Here is a 20,648-nt window from a genome sequence, read left to right as displayed (position 1 = left end):
ACACCTCTATAAAATGCTTTCTGACCAGTTCTTCAGTCCTTCAATACTTTTAAATATGTATTGTATTTTACAATCCCTGAAACCACCGTAAAGAAGGATACAATCTCTTCCTGGGAACAGGACCTTATGGAGGACCATTTCTGCCATTATGCACCCAACAGACCAGATATCCACTATTATATGTTAGGTGCAACAAGGACAAAAGATTAAAGAATTTTTTAAATTACCACAAACTTTTTTTAATTTGTAAAATTTAAACTGCATATTTACAGTTTTATAGACTAGTTTATTATTCTAAATGCTATTTTGAACGTTCTTGCCCAATTCAGAGCAAATTCTACTATACACATATCAAATATTTTTGACCCACACCAATAATTACTGTACTATCAAGGACCCTGTGCAGCAGACAGAACCCTTCATAACAGATGACTCAGAGAAATTATGTGGATCGCTCAGGTTACAAAGCCATGGGAGAAGCTTTACACCTCAAAAAAGGTATGATTTTAAGCCATTAATGGTAATCCAGGCTAAGGAAGATGAAGTGAAGGGATGCTCTGGGTTGACGGTCTACAGCAGAATACAGGGCATCACCCTGCTTGACTGGCAACTGCCTGAAAACTTTTTTTGAGGGAATTAAATTCAAGGACATTGTTCTTGCTGATAGCTTTGTTTAAGATACTTTAGATGTATTATTATTAATAAAACAGTGTCTACTGCCTCTCGGTGCTACATAAACCTAGGACTGTATAAAGACACTCCCTGGCCCAGAGAGTTTAAACAGACATGATGAAAATGAAGCAACAAATGTGGGGATAGTAAACAGGAGGAAAGAGAAGATTCCTTATAACAAGTTAATTACTTACCTATGATGGTTCTGCTACATTTTTTAAATCTAGAAGCATAACTGTCTTATAAACAATGTATTCTTTTTTGAGGATGGAACAATGTTAATAGGAATGCAGAAGAATGTGGAGTGAAAGCAAGTGAGAATGGAAGGGGAGGGGCAATAAAGAGAAAAGAAGTGGTAAAGAGAACAGCACATGGAACAGGACAAATGTTATTCCTCAAATGTTTAACTCAATCAATCTCATTATTTCCAACACCATGCTATGAATTACGATAGCATTACAGATAGAAAACTTGAAAGTGTCTTGCCAGAGAGATTCTTCCGGGAAAGTTGCATTTTAGATAAAAGGTTTAATACTTCATTCCCGCAACTTACCATTCTCTTTGTATCCCATGCCAAGGATAACCTCCGGTGCTCTGTAATACCGTGTTACTACATAAGGAGTCATCATAAAATTAGTACATGCTGTTCTTGCCAGTCCAAAATCAAGGATTTTGAGTGTGCAGTCTGATTTTACTACTATATTGCTGGGTTTCAAATCCTAAAGAAAAATTATTTCAGTTAACAGAAAGGCTTATGACACTGAAAGATACCATGCATCTTTCCATAAAATCAGTATAAGCCACCACACTGTATTCAACATACAGCTTAATACACATTACTTAATATACATTACATTTAGTTAATTTATGTATAAATTACACACACAAAAATACTTAAAAAGAGCATTATGGCTGCAACTACATGAAAAATCCTTAGTCCTGGGCTACCACATGATCAGTCCAGACAGAACCTTTGGTGGAATTTAGCCACTTAAGTCCCTGTCAACGCTCGTGGTTACGCCGGCAAAACTTTGTCACTCAGGGGTGTGAAAAAAAAAACCCCATGTGATATAAGTTTTACTGGCATAAACATGAGTGTAGCCACGTTAGGTCAGCAGAAGAGAGCTCTCTGCCAACATAACAAAACCACCTAAATGAGCAGTGACTGCTATGTCAGCGGAGAGCATCTCCCACTGACAAAACGTTATCCACGTTCGCACTTATGCAGGCAAAACTTATATTGCTCCGGGGGAGGGGGGGGTGTCCGCACCTTATAGCGACAAAGCTTTGCCAGCATAACCATGAGTGTAGACAAGACCTATGTCAACGTAGTCTTGGGAATCTGTGAACTGTGATTTTTCAAAGACTTACAACTTGGCTAAATTTGGACAGATTTTCATGGGGACAGACATCCTTGACATAAAGAACACCTTGACCACATCTCCCTATCAAATTTTGACCCCTGTTCCAAAGCATGGGAGTGCTAGAGCTTTTCAAAGAAAAGGTAGACAACATTTTTAATATGGATAAAACAATGCATTAAAGGCTGCCTGGAGCTTATGTTCCGTCAAGGGAAATAAATGACAGCCATTTTGAAAAAGTACAATTCTTCACCAAATCCTCTGCAGAAGAACACTACTCTTTAGTCCCTGATGAGTAAGAAACATTCTGTTAAAAACAACAGCAAAAAAGGACATGCAGTCAATAAAAAAGTGTCTTCAAATGTAGCTAATATACTAAATTTCTGCAAGTTTAAACTATAAAGGAAGTTGAAGATTCTGTTATGTTATTTAGATAATTTGGAACAAATTATAGTTCTCACACTGAGAACTAAATTTCTTAAATGGCCGATTTTAAATTAACTCAAACCAATTAACAGATTTACCTGTAAATTCACAGAAATTTCATTCTGTACTCAAAGAGTAAGTGCTGAGATTTTTGGGGAGGACACACTGTAATCCTCAGAGGTAGAAAAGTTGAATTGATGCTTTAAATGCAACTCAACTTAACCTTAACTATAGAATCATGAATGATGATCCCATAATATCAAGATATTAAGATAACAAATTATATTTTGTTGAAACCTCAATAATTAACACTTTAATTCAGAGTTCTTGCCTTCATTTTACTACATAGCCACCTGATGAAGGAAGGCAAATTCTTGTTCAGTTATGTACAAGACTGCAGCAATTATTTTTCAAATATCTGCCCACTGATGGACAGTAGTGCTCATATAATAACTTAGTAGCAACTACTCAGGGAGAGGAAAGATTTATAATGAAGTCACTACCATGGATGTGTTCAGCTATGAAATCCTCTTTCCCAGTCAGGGGTCAGATCCAAAGTCCACTGGCCAATGGGAGCCTTTCCACTGACATCAGTGGGCTTCGGATCAGGCTTTGGATCAATGGGAGTAGATGTTTTCTAAATTTTTATACATAAAATTTATTTTTAACAAAAGACAACCTCCTCCTTTCCATGGAATATAAATAACCGCATCACCAGTCAGTCAATCAGAACTCCCCATTAAGAGCCTACTGAATTTGAAACAATACATTTAGGAAAATAAGAGTGCCCCATAACTCTAAGGAAGCCTAGAAGCAGATTGCCTGGATGCAGTGCAATTAAATACGGTAAATTTAAGTCTATCCTATTAGTGCTATATTGCCCCCCCCCGACATCTTTTCAGCAAGTTAAAGGGTGGGTATGTTGGAGTTCATAAACTTTCTTGGTTGTGTTTTAATAAGGGACTTGAAGGAGGACAGGTTGAAGGCATGAGGTTCCAGGCAATGGCTGCATGGAAGAAATTAAAAGGCAAGAGTGGAAGGAATTGGGACCCACAAAGGAGCAGGGTTAGTCATCCCGATTGGGACAGTGAATATAAGCCCAATAGGGCTGCAAAAAGACAGACATCAGTAGTGCAGGGCTTTGAAATCTTGAGCACTCATTTACTGATTTTACCTTCAGTATTAATATTACTGTCATACATAAGTTTTTAAAAGATTTCGTTTTCAATACAAATTATTCCCTTGTTATAGCCAAAAGGTTCTTGGAGCCTCTTTACTCATGTTCCCTCGCCGATCAATATGAATATCTTGTATTTTATATTTTTCCCTAATTCAGTGTTAATATTTGGTCTCACTTAAACAAAACTTGCTGAAAATGCCATTTTATCATCTGCAGAGCTCGTTTGCTTTTTGGAGTTTCATTTATCACACATATCTATCTGTCTGTCCTTGAACTAGATACGGTTTTCATATTACTATGATTAATATGAATAAGAAATGGAACACTGATTTACAAGATAACTAGCAAAAAAAGAATTCAAATAAACACCACCTTTAAAGATGGATGTTATTGATGTCAATATCAAAACACTACTTACTCTGTGGATGATACCAGCTGAATGGAGATGTTTGATACCACAAAGCATCTGGTAGAGAAGGTAGGACATTCTTTCATGATCCAACTCCATATGAATAACCTGGCACAAGTTAGCATCCATCAGTTCCATAACCAAATACCTACAACAGAAGGAATCAAAAAACATTTTTCACATCAGAGATTTTATAACTAACATCAGAACATATTCTTAAGTAGGACCGCATACAAGTAACTGAAAAATGAGTGAGTGTCAGAATGTTGGTACAAGGCAAAAATTTTGAATGTCATAATTTAAATTGTTTATAACAATTATATAAAAATAGTAAAAGTTTGAATAAAAATGAACATATGCTTTTTTTAATAGATTGACATCACAAAAGAGTGGAAATCCATTAAAACCATGAATTCTACCAAACATAATTTAAGAGCAGGATTGGTAGTTTATGTTGTGTCTGTTAACAGAATCTAGGCTCAGATGAAATTTACACAGAAGTTACAGACAGAATGAAAAAAGAAACGTGTCACACTGAGATTTCCTTTCATTGCATTATGACTTAACATCAACAAAATTAGGGAAGCATTTTGTGAAATAAAGAGCAGTGATTAATTTCGAAGTGAATGTGCTATCCCTTTCTTATCCCATTCATCAAATAAAACCATTCCAAAGCTGCAACACCACACACATTAGCACCTAGATACCACAGTGATTGGAGCCTCATAAATATTTTGATTGATAGATCTGTTACTGCCACATACAAAATCTAGGGGTTAAGAAATATATTCAGCTTATAATTAAGGCTGAAGATATTGTAACTCTGATGGGCTTGATCTCAGAAAAGCATGTCAGGTTATCCACACTAAGTTACTGGCTTGAAGTAATTGATTTGATTGTCCTATCTAAAGGAAAACAGCTGTGATAATTACAGATGCACATGTAGTCAGTAAAGGTTGCAGATGGCTGACAAAAGGTAAGCGTTCTTTTTACTATTCCCATTATTTTCTATTATTACGTACCCCAACAACTTTAGCTATAGATTTTTTCAAGGAGCTAACTAACATTTAAAGATTAATTAGGGGCCAGAGTCTATCCTCAGTACCACGCACTTTCATGGATGCAAAAAAAACAAAAAAAAAAACAAAAAAAAAACAGAATATGTCTCTAAATTCATTGCAATGTTTATCAAGAAAAATCTAAGAACTGCAGTACTTACACATCTTGAAATTCTTCCAGTGACTTCTGTGGTGTGAATACATTTAACAAACTAATTATCTAAAAAGGAAAAACAAAACGTGAAGAAACCTTGAATTTATGAATTTTTACAAATTAAATGCAGAGCAAGACAATGTAGTTATTAAAACAATTTCAAAAATTCAGTTTCTTTCTCTTTACACTGCTGATGTACTTCGTCACTCAACTTCGACCGTGAAATGAGGCTGGTCCGTTACTAATGTATTTCATTGGTCTTAGTTCATGTATTTCACACGGTACAAGCAAAATACTGCAGCACCTGTGTTGAAGTACCAGAAGAGGACCTGTACATTTTTTAAAAAGTCATGTTTTAGTTACATGAAAACACTCTCTCTCTCTCTCTCTCTCTCTCTCTCTCTCTCTCTCACACACACACACACACACACACACACACACTTCTCTCCAAATAAAACCTAAAATGTTGTGCCTCAAATAATAGCTTGGTCATGTATCTATCACTCAAAAATTCTGATATTTGAGAGAAATAAAGTGGTGTGCAAGTATTTTCCATACTTAGAAAAACGGCTTCCAAATAGTACAAAGACAGAGATGCCCCATCAACCTGTTTGTTCTATGGGTACGTCTACACAGCAAAGAAAAACCCACAGCTGGCCCATGTCAGCTGACTCAGGCTTGGGCTGCAGAGCTGTTTCACTGCTGTGTAGACTTCTGAGCTAAGGCTGGAACCCAGGCCTTAAGACCCTGCAAGGTGAGAGGCTGCACCCCTGAGCTCCGAAGTCCACACAACGATGAAACATCCCTCCAGCCAGAACTTCAGAAGCCCAAGTCAGCTGGCATGGGCCAATGGCGCGTGTCTAGTTGCTGTGTAGAAATGCTTTATGTTTCTAGAAATAGTTCTCAAAATCCTTTACAAAATTTCATAACAATACGGTCCTGGTATTCAGATTCTGGTATTCTTTTAATTAGAACCCTGAGTACTTGCACCAGGATGATGCTTTCTGTTTTCAAAGCATTGTCAAGTTAAATCAAGATTTTAAAAAGTAATATTGATCATATCTTCCATATTATTCAGATAAGCTAGCAATGTTATGCCATCTCACTATTGCTTATAGGCAAGTACGGTATGGTCAAATTACAATTCTGTCTCATAGTTTACTCTTGAGTAAGGTTGTTCTTTATTTTGGCTTTTTATATATATATTACACACACCCCCCCCCCCCACAATTGAAGCCCTAAAAGCTGTCTTGCCTAGACTAGGGAAATTTACAATGGTGTAACCACACTGATGTGCAAACCCACACTGACACATTATAAGATAGGGTTGGTACCAGTATGACTTACTGGAGTAAACTGCATTGCAGCAACCCAGTTTTACACTGATGCAGTATCTACACTGAAGGATTCTACTAATGCAGCCTCATTGATTCAAAAACCTAATTCCCCTTTCCACCTCAAAGGAAACAAAAACATCCACTCCTACTAAACCCTAGTGTAGATTGGGCCTAACTAAAACTTTTTCTTGTTAATTAGACACATTAACACATGTTACCAAAGTCCCAACACTCTTTCATTGCTTTACATTTCAAATATTTGAGAAAGCAAAGACTACTATGAAAGTTTTGACCTATCTATAATAATTTACCAATTCTGACCCACACTTAACCAGTTGTGACCTTTCCATAATTTAGGCTTACTTTTATGCACCCTTGTTAGGAGCACTATTTGGAAAAAATTAAATTCATGAGAAAAATAACTTACGTTTTTGTGATTGACACATTTTAAAAGAACAAGCTCCCTGTAAGCTCTTTTTGCATGAGTTTGGTTCTGAAAAGGACGACTCAGCTTCTTTACAGCAACATTTATCCCAAGGACTGTATCAAATGCAGCACTGAAAGTTTTGAAAGAAACATTGTAAGTGCAAATCTTTTGGGGGAACAGGAAGAAATAAAGACTTGAAATCATGCATATCCACAAACCTGGTCATATTCATGTCTTCTCATCTCTGCTCAGACACAAACAAACAAACAAACAACCTGCATATCCTTTAGCAGTAATGACTGAAGTGTAAAACCGAAGCCCTCTGCATTTTTATTAAAAGTTTCCATAGTACCTTCTCCAAGATATGGGGCACTAATCCCAAAGTCTTGGTCAAAATCAAACTTTAACTTGTATTAACCCTATCTGAAATAAAAAGTTTCTCTGATGCTTATTTTGAGTTAAATGAGTTTTTCACACAGTGCTACTGGCAGTACTGTTAGGGTAAATGCATTTCTGTTGCAGGTATTAAATATACACTACTAAAGTCCTCACCTTAAGTTGAAATGCCTCAGTGCATCACTCTCCACCTGACACACAAGGCTCTGGATACTGAGATCCTTATAGGTATGCAGTTTAAGACATTTTTTAAGCTTGCAAAAATCCAACAAATAAGTTAATTAATGTTACTGATTGAATCCTTCAGTATTCTCTAGTTTTATGATTCCTTGGGAGGAGGGCACTCCAACCCACAGACTGAATAGGAGGATTCACAGATTTTAGGAAGAAGGGTTTCCAATTAAAAGATAGGCAAATAGCATTTGCTTTTATCTGAAGAGCTTTACTTTTTCTTAGTGACCTTCTGCCCCCATTTATATAAGCAAGTTTTGAAGAGGAGCTGCAAGTTTGTTTTCAATAGCCACAAGTATCTAATTCTGAGCCCCTATGATCAAAGCTCCATTTTGGCTGCTCAGTTAGTACCAATGGATGTTCGGCTCTGCCAAATATTTTTAAAGGTGTTTGTGAGCAGCCTCTCTTTACTTCTTCTACACACCCAGCAGTCGACTTAAGAGAAACTTAAGAGCAACTGTACTCCTGCACAATAGTCTTCCCTGTGGTGGCATCAACACTGAAATAAAATAGCACATACTATGTCAAGGTTAAATCATTGCTTCCTTTACAGGGAAAGCAGTACTGTTCAAGAGTAGAAGTGACATTAGCAGGAGTCTCCTGCAAGAGGAAATAAGAAAAAGAGCATGATTGCCATGATTCTGTGCCCAAATCCTAATTAACACACATTTCTAACCTAAAATTAGAGTCTATTTAGCCGTTACCTATTTCACATAACTGCTTTGTTTAAAGAAGTTACCATTATCAAGTAATTTTCAATTATTCACAGAACCAAAGCTTGAATATGCAAAACAGAATACATAAGGGGAGGAAGGCAACTGAACAGATGTTTTTAAAACAATATTTTCACCCAGACAGAATACATTGACATTTTTCAATATTTACCCAAACAAGATAACACTATATTTGTATGCTAGACGTATTAATTCTTTGAATCAGTAAAAAAATATCAAAGTCCCTTAACAAACAAGTGTGCTTGGATGAAACAGTGGTTGATGATTTTCAAGTTCAGTCACAAGTAGATAGGCTACCCCAATGGCAATGCATACATATGTGATTTTAAGGGGAATAAAGTCCCTCGTGTAATTCCACAAGTCGGTGATCAGGTAACAAATCTGACAAACTCTCTCAGGGGATACAAGCAAGTCAGTAGCCCCATCCTTCGCCCACTCCTTGTTCGCTGATCTACAGGAGCGGCTTTGACAACATATTTCAAATTAAATTGTGTATGCTGTGCATACAGTCTAGGGGAAAAAAACGGGTAGGCTGCTACAAAGAGAAAGAAATGGACCAAAGGTTTTATAATTGTTTAACCAGTATGAAAGCAGATTTGAAACTACAATGTGGTAAGGAAAACAAAGAACTCCAATACTTAACAGTGTTACAAACTGACACTTAAAAAAAATCCAAAAGGCCATCACCTCTACCATAATCAAATACTCATTTTCAAATGCTCTATAATTCACTATTTGTTTATAGTGAAAAACATCATATAACCTTTCAGATCACTGAATAAGTAGTATTATTTCTTCCCTATTCCTCTAAATTCAAACACCTAGTTTTAGAAGGATTCACTGTAAGGAAAAGACAGACATCTCTAGAAGAGATGAAAACTGCTACAATTACAAAATTTTATGAAAGTTGGTTTATTTTGCCAAATCCACTTAATTTTTCTTATCACCTAGGCTAATAATGGGAAGTCTATTAAATATATTTCCTTCCACATGAACAGGATATTCTTCCAGCATCCTATATCACACAGTGACTCTCTTACAGATATTTTAAATTAAAAACATTTGCCAGTGTGAGTTCTTCACAATTCTAATACAGATGAAAGACTGTTTAGGGTATTCACTACTGCTGCAGAATACCGCTATTGCCATTCTGCTCTCACAGTAAACCACAATGCAGACTAAGAATGCACTTACATTACCATGTAAAAGATAATGCTTCATTAATAATTTTAAGATCAGAGTTGAATCAGGAAATACAATAATTTTATAAAATGACATTTGGCAGATTGAGCAAAATTTACCCTGACTTTTGTTGACTTACATCCCCGCACACAAGACATTGAAAATACCAGTTTCTGCCCTTATATAAAATACATAAGCCTCCAAAAGATCCAAGGATTTAATTTCCTCCCTGCCCATCTTTACCTCTCTCTCTGTCTAGGCATTTATACCATGCTCATTGTTGTGGTAACCAAGTTATTTCTTTTTAGTGGATATACAAAAATCTATCTATTTGAACTACAGTAGGCTATAATTAATTTGTACACTGCCAATTTCACTACTCTGATTCTTCCCTCTCCTTTCTAAAAAAAAGTTTACAAGCAGCAACAAACCCTAAGGTCAACTGCAAGGCCAACAATACAAAGTAATTTGCTATTGTGATGCTCTGATTATTATTGGCCAAGAATAGTTCTGGTCAACTATTTGTCCTTTACAAATATAGGCTTTCCATCTTCACCATTAATTAGGTACTATGCCTTTGCTCTCAACTAGTCTGCGAAGGGTACTGGAGTGAAAAAAACTATATACAGTAAGTTATTACATTACATGCTTCATGATCATTCTCAGTAAAGCATCTCTTCAAAAGTAAATTACTTGGCTCCCATAGTCAGTTTAATCTTAGGAACCTATATGTTAAAGTCTTAAAATGTCTATGCCATCTCTTTTTGTAATTCTGTTTAAAAACATGCAATATGTCTTATTTTGAAATGTTTCCTCTAGTACAGACATTGACCCAGTCTGCATCTCAGAAATGAAAAAAGCAGGATCCTCAAGATCATGGCTTGGCTGTCTGAAGGAGACTGATATATGAGTATTTTTGGAATAGGGAAGAAGTTGAGCAAGGAAAATCTGGAATCCATGGGGGGGCTTGAGGAAGAGAGAAGAGAGCAAGGAAATCAAAATCTATATGAAAAAGTCATTTGGAGAGGAAAGGGAAGAATCTGAAAAAGAGTGTTCAAACTTTGGTAGATTTAGTCTTACCATAGGAGCTCAAATACATTAATAGTCACAAGCTAAGAAACAGAATCTTTGTGGGAAAAGCTGAGTTTTATACTTTGTCTACAATATAGAATGGCAATATGTGACTAGTCACCTTAAACAGGCTAGGGAGGAGAGTTAAACCACTCTCTGAAGGAACCCAAGTTCTTTGAACTCCTTTCAAAAATCTTTATTTTGTATTTCAGATATGAAAAAGATTCCCTCTACCAGCCAACATCAACAATGGATGTTAGAACAAATTGTGACTTCTTTGCACATTTTAGTATCAACCAAAAGGGAAAGGGAAACAATATTAACACTTATCCTTAGTAAAACCTGGGCAACTCTCATTTCTCCTGTTCACATTTTGTTAAGGAAATAACTAACTCCAAATCTCTTGTAGTTAAAATAGTGGACTGAGTAATGGGGATCCCCCACCAACAATTCAGAGCTCAACTGGATTTTGATAGACTGATAAAAGTCTTTTTAAAATTAGCTTTGTGGTTAACAAAAAGGTTTTTTTTTAAAAGCCAAAAATCCTACCTCCTGGAAGCTACTACTTTCCAGCTAGCAAACTGGAAGTACAACAGTTAGGAGAAAATATTCTTCTGTACTGAAAGCACTGGATTATTAATGCTTATTATGCAAGTTTCCATACATACTTTAAATATTTTACAAGCAGATGTAATTTTAGATGCTGCTTCTTTAATTTGCAGACAGTGTTCAGATGAAGATGAGAAATTGGTAGCTCTAATTTGTATTCCTTCCCTGCTTCTTAAATCCAGAATTCTCAAACCAAACCATTATGTCAGATTATCCCTCCTGCAACCCTGCAGCCTGACCTCGGCAATGGACTTCAACTTGAGGGAGCAATCTGGTTTGTAAAAGCAGGGAAGTGGGACAGATCAGAAAGGCACCATATCTAGAAAAGAAAGGGTGGTGGTCATTACTTCATGCCATCTGGTACTAATATATTAATCTGAAAAAATTAAAAAGATATACTGAAGTTGATCTAAACATTAATATCCAACATGTAGTGACACCATAAATCCCTCACTCAAACACACTAATTTCAAAGAAGAATGAAAGTTTCCGTTGTAAATTTCTTTTACTTCTTGCCTATTAACAAGACAATGGCATTTCAGACATATCCGCAGCAGTTGAAAACGTGAGCGATTAAATAAGTTTGCTCAACATACATATATATGGTAGAAAAATATAAAAATGTTTTATTTGTACAATGTTTGCTGTGAAAACATGCAATTTTTCTTCTAAAAGCTCAATTATAAGAATAGCAAAGACATGGACAGATGAAGCAAAAGAAAAAAAAATTTCTCCCAATTTAGGGCCCTACCTTGCATTCATTACACAACAAGAACTCCCATTTGATTTCAATACAAATTCTGGATGCACAAAAACACAGGCAGGATTTAAAGTGTAAACAGCCCCACGGGGCTGTTGCTCAAAGTCAATACTAGGGTATTCCTGATGATGCCTTTCTGTTCCCTTGACCACTGGTATCGTTTTAGAGTTACCTACACATTCCTGCTAGTACCAAGTAAGTTTTGCCCAATAAAACATGGGCCTAACAAGTAATCTGAGTAGAGCTGATAGCTGCAGTCTAGAAAACATTTGAAAAATGTTACCTTTAGCTGGCCCAGTGCTGTGGTGCCATACAAGAGACTAAGGTTCAGGATCAGACTAACGATTCACACATCCTGGGCCAGTGGAGGCTGGACACAAAGTTGAGGTGACACACCAAGGAAGAGACGGCCAGCCCAACCCCTCACACAGCATCCCTTTCTGGTTAATCCATGGAGTGACAATGACATTGATTTGCCTCATCCTGCCAGTTAATGGCAAGGCACTGCATTGATGGCTCCTAGAAATGGATAGGAGTGATTGGGAATAAAAGGGGGGGAAAAAGGGGGCCATGATGAAGAAACGAGTAAAACCCAGAATCTCTCACCATCTCATTGTCATACCTTACATTATAATATCATAACTACAAGGGGAATGTAAGAACTAGAAATAAAAATAAAATGGTTAATGAGAAGGACATGTACTACCCATTTTAACAACTTATACAGATATCTAAAATTTTTATTTTGTTTCCTAAAATAAAAATTCAATTCTAGAAACTACAGCAAGCAAGTAGAGCCTGCTTAGTTCATAATCCTGTAGCAAGAGATAAAAGTATTAATTACAATCAGTATTTTATATTCTGCCAACTGTAAATTTACCTTTTCATTATACCAAGCATATGTTCATATTTTGCTTTGTATTTAAAACTGTTTGTGTTTAAATAAAGTTTTTATTACTCACCAAACAATGCCCTGGGCTCCAGATCCTATGGGCTTCAATTGCTGGTACCGTTTTAGTATAGTGAATGTGGAGTCTGCGACTTGAACACTATAAAATTGACTATCACATTTATTGTCACTCATGATGCAGTGTCATGTAGCTTTCTCCCCAAGGACCTGGCACAGTTTTCAAGTTCCTTAAACACAAAAAGAGATATCGAACAGTTGTTTATTCTAAACAGGCAAATTATTAAAATCTTTTCAATATATTTTCTGTATACCCATTTTTCAATACAGATACTATTTATTAAATGATATTTTTCATCAAGAATTATTATTACTGCTTTGGCTTATTAATAAATAAGGTTCATGTATGCAAGATGGCAAAAATAAATGGACTATTCACAGATTTAAACAAATTAGGCATTCTTTAACCAGCTACCAGTTCTTGTAAATTAAAACACACAGAAATCTTTATGGATGAAATCACTGCTAAAAAAAGCAACTGTTTCCTTCATCACTCCAAGAAGCAACTTTCTTTCACTGATTCAAACTGCATAACTTAACATTCCCAGGGAGTGTGATTTAACCAGCAACTTTTAAGGGGGAGAATGTAAAATCTATATGTGGAGTTGTTATTCTATTACTATTGTATGTGACTGCAATCTCATGGCAAAATTTAACATTAGTTTGTGCCTTTCAAGAGTAGATAACAGGTATGGAAGTCAGTAGCAACAAAGCAGAGCCCAGGGAATGACCTCGCAAGCAATGGGAAAAGTCACGATACAGGCAAAAACGGAATCGCAAAGAGACATAAAAGTGTGTCCAAGGAGTTTGAAATGTATGCAGAAAGAAACACAGAGCCAATAAAAAGACTCAAGAGAGGGATGATATACTCACAGCAATAATAGAATGCTGAATGTTGCTGAACACTGGATAAAAGTGAGAACTAGTGATGTGGTGAAAGTAATCCAGGCAAGAGAGAACCATAGCATGAACTAGGTTTTTGCAGTAGGACAAAAAAAAAACAGTGGACTTTATAAATATTACAGCTTCTTCTTCTAGTATTTCTAAAGTGCCTGGATCCAATGGGAGAAGAAAAGGAAGAGTCAAAGATAACTGCAAAGTTCCAAGCTTGACTAAGCGTGAGGATAATGAAGTTTCCAGCAGCAATAGAGAAAGGGAGCATTTAGGAAGAATGGAGGTTGGGAGTAAAAATGAAAATTTCCATTTTTGCCATGTTTCATTTAAGAAAAACAGTGGAAGCCCAGGAGTTACCAGAGTGGCAAAGAAACTTGAATTTATCAAGAAGGGAAAAGGTAAGTTTTAAGTAATTTCCCAGCACACTACAAGAAAGTTATGATGGGGGGAAAAAGAAGCCAAAGTTTGCAGTTAGGAGCCAGACCCTCCTTAGGTCTTATCTTCACTAGGAAAAAAAGGTGTATTGCTAAATCAAATTAAAATTTCTAGTAGAGAAAAAGCCGTTTGTAGTTTTATACAAATTAGCAGGTCAAATTAGAGACTAGGCTCACCCACAGTCTTCAACTTGCTCACTCATGTAAAGACTACAAACTACCTTGTCTTCACCAGGATTTTAACTCAAGGTAACACTTTTTTTCTGACAGCAAAGACAAAACATTAAAAGAAGGAGGAAGCTACGAACTTGAATGGCATTTTGACAGAATTTGACTGCATAAAACCATCCTAAAATTAATCTGATTTAGAAGACAGAATAATGGCTCCCTGAACTCCTGACTGTTGGAAACTGGTTTGTGTTTTGACTAGGGCTCAAGACCATCAGGTTTATCAGTCAGCTAGATTTCTTGACTCCCAAGTACTGTTCTCTTAACTGACAATAATGTATTTGATCTATCATATACGCCCCAGGTATGCACAGCACATTCCATACATCCTGATTGTAGATCAGTACCAGTAGGACCAACACTGATATGGAAAGTAAGGGACTCCAATGAAATTTCAGAATTTCAGAAACAGGAGTTTTCAGTCATTGGTATCCTCAATATGACCAATACAGAAACAGAAACCAAGGTATTCATTCTATCAAAGATCAAAGGGGTCGGTCCTGGGGCCGGTTTTGTTCAACATCTTTATTAATGATCTGGAGGATGGGGTAGATTGCACCCTCAGCAAGTTTGCGGACGACACTAAGCTGGGGGGAGTGGTAGATTGGGCCAAAAGAAATCTAATGAGGTTCAACAAGGACAAGTGCAGAGTCCTCCACTTAGGAAGGAAGAATCCAATGCACAGCTATAGACTGGGGACCGACGAGCTGGGCAGCAGCTCTGCAGAAAAGGACCTGGGGGTAACAGTGGATAAAAAGCTGGATATGAGTCAGCAGTGTGCCCTGGTTGTCAAGAAGGCTAATGGCATATTGGGCTGCATTAGAAGGGGCATTGCCAGCAGGTCACGGGAAGTGATTATTCCCCTCTATTCAGCATTGGTGAGGCCGCATGTAGAATAGTGTGTCCAGTTTTGGGCCCCCCACTACAAAAAGGATGTGGACAAGTTGGAGAGAGTGCAGCGGAGGGCAACAAAAATGATTAGGGGGCTGGAGCACAGGACTTATGAGGAGAGGCTGAGGGAACTGGGCTTGTTTAATCTGCAAAAGAGAAGAGTGAGGGGGATTTGATAGCGGCCTTTAACTACCTGAAAGGGGGTTCCAGGGAGGACGGGGCTAGGCTGTTCTCGGTGGTGGCAGATGACAGAACAAGGAGCAACGGTCTCAAGTTGCAGGGGGGAGGTCTAGGTTGGACATTAGGAAAAAGTTTTTTTACTAGGAGGGTGGTGAAGCACTGGAATGGGTTACCTAGGGAGGTGGTGGAATCTCCATCCTTAGAGGTTTTTAAGCTGAGGCTTGACAAAGCCCTGGTTGGGATGATATAGCTGAGGTTAGTCCTGCTTTGAGCAGGGGGTTGGACTAGATGACCTCCTGAGGTCCCTTCCAACTCTAATATTCTATGATTCTATGGACAGTGATGATAACCTCACCAAAATAACTACAAAGACATCATCTTCATAAATTGAACTCTCTTGGATTATTATAAACTAAGTACTACCCATTTATTACACAAAAGTGATAAATATATGCACATGGTGGTAAGAAAAAAAAGAAGCTAACATACATTGGGTGGTCCAATCTGAAAATTATTTTGTTTTCCAGCTAGTTGCTGCAACCACTAGAAAAGTTCAAGAACCACAAGGCTAATACAGCATGTCAGATGCAGTAAAATGAATACATTTTAGCATACATGCACTATTTAAAGTGTCATTACAGTAAGGAGAATGACTATGCAAATGGCACGTTCTTACTAAACAGATCCATTCTCTGTATATCTTCAAGTCACATCTGCTTACTTCATAGACAAGTCAGGTTACTACTGTTAGTACTGCACTCTGAATACAGCTCTGGAGAAAAGCACTTCTACAAAATTGATGGTTATGTTTTTGTTGAAGAATCTTTTGCTGGCAATGAAGGGCAAAGAATCTCAAGGATCATAACCTGATTTTTAAATCCCAGGCTGAGATTCCAGTAGTGGCAGTTATAAAAAAAATCAAATTTGCTAAATTTATAAATGAAAAGATGAAGTCATTGAGACAAGATATGGAAAGTCTCAGTGTCCCTTTTTTTGTTTGTTTTTAACTATTTTTGTATCATAAATGCACTTAAACCTTGCATGTATCTTACTGTTAGATAGTTTAAAATGTACTTTTTCCTCCCATAAATATATTTTAACACTGTAGAACGAGACATTTTTTAGAATACGCAGTTTTTACCGAATGACCTTGATAGTGAATTAGTTCTTGAAAAGTAGTAAGCTGAGACAGCATCTCAGTTCTGAAGGTAAACTGCTATCACTGCTGGTGTATACTGTGTATCAGTAGGACAGACCAGACTAGATGGTCATAATAGTGCCTTCTGGCCTTGAAATGCCTTCACTAGTTATGACAGCTACTAACAAAACAGATATAAGGTACACAAAACACAGCACACCACTAATTAACGTCAAGCAACTAGAAGGAAATGATACAGGCTCCTGGAGATTCAAAATATCTTCAGAGTGGATGTTTGGCAACGAAACCTTCTGCTCTTAAACCCGGGGGCCCACACACACAAGCAGCATAACCAACCCAATAGCTCAGTGCAGGGAACATCGGCCCTTAAGTACCGGACCTGTCACTGAGCAATCAAGGCTGAGCGGGTTCTCTGGGGGCGCCTATTAACGGTGATTTTCCCCCAGAGTTCATTACACCCATGGGGGGCGGGGAGGGGATCAATCCCCTCCCCGCGCCATGTAGTTCTGCAACTACCGCGCCCCTCCCTCCGGCGGCACGAGGCTGAGCGCCCCCGAGGCGGGCGGGCATCCACCTGAGGCGGCCTCTGCTGCAGCGGGGAGGGAGGGGGAAGATGCGAGCCGTGGGCAGGAGCTCGCGGGCCGGCGGGCCTGGGCTCGCGGCTCTGACAGGATGCGGCACCGCCTCGGGCCGAGCCCCAGCGACAGCCCGCAGGGCGAGGCGGGGGAGGAGGGACGAGAGGGAAAGTTTCCGGTGACCGTTTCGCCCTCAGGGGAGCGGGCTCGGTAAGCCGGGCCCGGGGAGGGTGGCGGGCTCAAGTCCCCACACCGCTGACCCCAAGGCCTGGAGACCCCGCCCGACCACAGCAACCGCCCGGCCGCAGGTCCCCGTCCCGCCCCCAGCCCGCTTCCCGCAGCGCTCTCCTCCTGCTTTCCCTCACCGTCTCCTCCTGCGGCTGGGCTGGGCGCTTGGGTCCGGCGACAGCCCCTTCACTCCTCCACCACCCAGGGCCTCCCTAGCCACAATGGCCTCCCGCCTCCTGCGGCCCCCTCAGTCACGGGCCGCGCCAGGTCCGGAGCACTTGACGAGCAGCCACACCGCCCAACCACCACTGAGCGCACGCCGGCCGCAGCCAATCAGCCTGTGGAGGCGGGACCAGCTACCGCTAGCCACTACAGAAGGGAGGGGGGTGGCGGCCAGACGACGGGCGGCCTGCAGTAGAAACAGGGCGCTTCTGGGGCTGGCTATTCACAGCTACCCCTCCTTCGCCCGCCTCCTGCTGAGGTGATGTCATCAATCCATGTTATACTGTCACCATGACAGTGATGTCACCTTATGCCAAACTGCCATCATGAGTTGATTGACACTGGCATTACCTAGCGAAGCACCATGACCACCACTGCCATGGTGACATGAGGTGAAGTCATGGCAGCCCCTCATATTGCCACAAAGTGATGTCATCCCCTCCTGTCAGGATGTCACTGGGCGCTCATTGCATCACAGCATGCTGTGGTCACTTTCCCTCAATGTCTTTAGGAAAGCATGGTGGGACATGACCTCTCTGCCACCAGAGAGCCACTCTGGTTAATTCTGCAACACACAGCAATGACCAGAAAACGGGGTGGGGGAGATTGGCATGAGATAGTACAGCTCCCTCAGTTTGTTATATGTTGTTGATGTTGTTTTTAAATCTCTGAATAATTGTTGTAACCTACAGCAGTGGTGTAGAATAGCACAGTATTTATATATTTATTGAAAGGGATGACAGAGCATTGAAAGCCCCCTAAGTGAAGGGAATATTTAGGGCCTCCCAGCAAAAATCTACATTACATGCCTGCTTCTCTGCACTTTTCCCCTGCACCTTAAGACTGCTTGCTTTTTAAAACTGCTACTGACCAAAAAACACAATCTTGACATAGGCACCAGCAACTGAGGTAGTGTCTCGTCAATGATCATTTCCACCTCTACCTAGTCTCTCCTCACTTTAATTTTAAAAGCCATTTTTTTAAACAACGGAATTAAGGTGCTTTACAGACTAGTTGTCAACTTGCCTTAATACTGCACGTTTTTGCAATGCAAGAAAATTGGCTGCTCAAAAAACAGAAGAGGACCTTTCTAGCACCTGCCAAAAAAAAATCTGCCTTCTACAGATGCCATTGGCATCCATACCTGATTTTCACTGTACTTTTACTTTTCAAAATCTTTTTTAAAAAAAAAAAAACAACTAAACAAACTGTGCTTAAGAGCTATTTATCAGAAATTACTACAACAAGCTATTTGAGCCTTTAAACTGTGTAAGTATTAAAACATCTCTATTTAAAAGCAGCCCTGCAGGGGGGGTGTCGTGTATGTACATAGAATAAAAATATTTTCTTGACAAGAACTTGCATGAGCTATTAAAATCACATACCTTAATTCAAGTTTTTTGTAATTCTTGAATGTTCTGCTGTGGCAAACCAGTAGAGCACTTCACTCTTATAAACCTCAAGGGAATGAGATAACTATAATAGCTCCTCAGTGCTAGTCTATAACTGTGTTTATTTCATATTAAAATTTGCAGAGGGGTTTGAGGCCCTATGCTACAGTACAGCAATTATCCAACTGTACAGGATGAAGGGGTTTGTTTTGTTTTGGTTGCAGGGAAGTATTTGATAACAGGCCCTTGAAGGAGTCACTGAGAATTTCTGTATCAAAACAGACCAGTGTTCCTGTGTGATTTGATACCCAAACATCAAAGGGCAGTTTCCTGCACCTTGTGTGCAGTTTTCATCATCTGTGGTGAGAAAAGTAGTCCAAAATTCTTACTAACAGAGAAAGCTGGAAACCAACCCTTACACCAAGGTTTGGTTGATCCTAGCTTGAAGATGTACATAAACATTTGTTTGTTGGCATGAGTCAAATGGAGACTGGAAATTGTTTTAAAGGTTTTCAACTACAAACACAGGTGAGATTTTTCTTCACATGAAAGGTACAAGTGTTATGACCACAAATATGGCTTCCTGTTTAAAGTTGTGGGAAATGTCTAACTCAGCCACATCAAAGGAGGACACAATACAAAGAACTGGTAGTTCAAATGAGAATATAATATTTAGTCTCCTTTAAGGGCTACAACATACAAGATTCACTGTGTTGATAAGCACCATAGAAAAGCTCAGATTCCAAGACCAGAAGGGACAATTGTAATAATCCAGTCTGCATTGCTGGATTTCCATTTGGGCAAAGTAGGCACGTGCCTGGGGCGCCTAAACAGAGGCAGATTATCACACAGGCCAATGCCCAGGGGCCCCAGCCAATTTGGGGGCCCCGCATGAGCGCTGGAACTCTAGGCCCACCCCCTGCTCCTCCTGTTGGCCCTGAGGCCCTGCTCCCTAGCCAGGCCACAAGCTGGAGCGAGCATATTCCTCTGCCTGCCCTCCCGTGCAGAGTTGGTTTGGCGAGCTCCCTCTCTCCCCCATCATCCCTCCCAACCCTGTGGAAAACAGGAAGGTCAGCTGTAGGCAGGGAGGCATTGAAGATGCTGTGCTAGGGACGCGTAAGGTGTAAATCCGGCCCTGCTAGTCTGACCTCCCATATAACACAGGTCATGTAACTTCCCTCAAATAATTCCAAGAGCTTCTTTTTTTAATTCAAGATTGGCTGTTTTTCTAAAATTGTCAGCAATAAAGAATCCACCATGACCCATGATAAATTGTACCAATAGTTAATTGTCCTCATTGTCAAAAATGTATGTCTTATTTCCAGTCTGAATTTTTCTAGCTTCACCTTCCAGCCATTGGATCAGGTACACCTTTCTCTGCTAGACTACTGAGCTCATTATTAAATATTTGTTCCCCCATGTAGGTACTTGTAGACTAATCAAGTTACCCCTTACCTTCTCTTTGTTAAGCT

The 20,648-nt window shown here is 39.1% G+C and overlaps 1 protein-coding gene across 9 annotated transcripts in view; it reads right to left on the bottom strand.

Annotated features, from left to right (window-relative positions):
* The window catches only part of MAPK9 (mitogen-activated protein kinase 9), a 66,391-nt gene extending 48,561 nt beyond the window's left edge, over positions 1-17,830 (bottom strand). For all 9 annotated transcript variants that reach the window (XR_010923379.1, XR_010923382.1, XR_010923378.1 and 6 more), the window contains exons 1-6: positions 17,701-17,830; positions 12,970-13,144; positions 7,025-7,154; positions 5,268-5,326; positions 4,058-4,196; positions 1,226-1,391 (exon numbers count right to left, since the gene is read on the bottom strand). Coding sequence is in view for 3 of the 9 variants with exons in the window: in XM_067566779.1 (XP_067422880.1) it covers positions 1,226-1,391; positions 4,058-4,196; positions 5,268-5,326; positions 7,025-7,154; positions 12,970-13,091 (616 nt within the window). In the remaining 6 variants the exon portion in view is untranslated. The remainder of the gene's footprint in view (positions 1-1,225; positions 1,392-4,057; positions 4,197-5,267; positions 5,327-7,024; positions 7,155-12,969; positions 13,145-17,700) is intronic.
* Between the last annotated feature and the right edge of the window lie 2,818 nt (positions 17,831-20,648).

The sequence above is a fragment of the Emydura macquarii genome, unplaced genomic scaffold (assembly GCF_026122565.2).
Source record: "Emydura macquarii macquarii isolate MOO-44397 ecotype Brisbane River unplaced genomic scaffold, CSIRO-AGI_Emac_v2 contig_2768, whole genome shotgun sequence".
Classification (NCBI taxonomy): Eukaryota; Metazoa; Chordata; order Testudines; family Chelidae; genus Emydura; species Emydura macquarii.
Note: the sequence above shows the minus strand (reverse complement) of the source record. Positions and strands in the feature narration are given on the sequence as shown.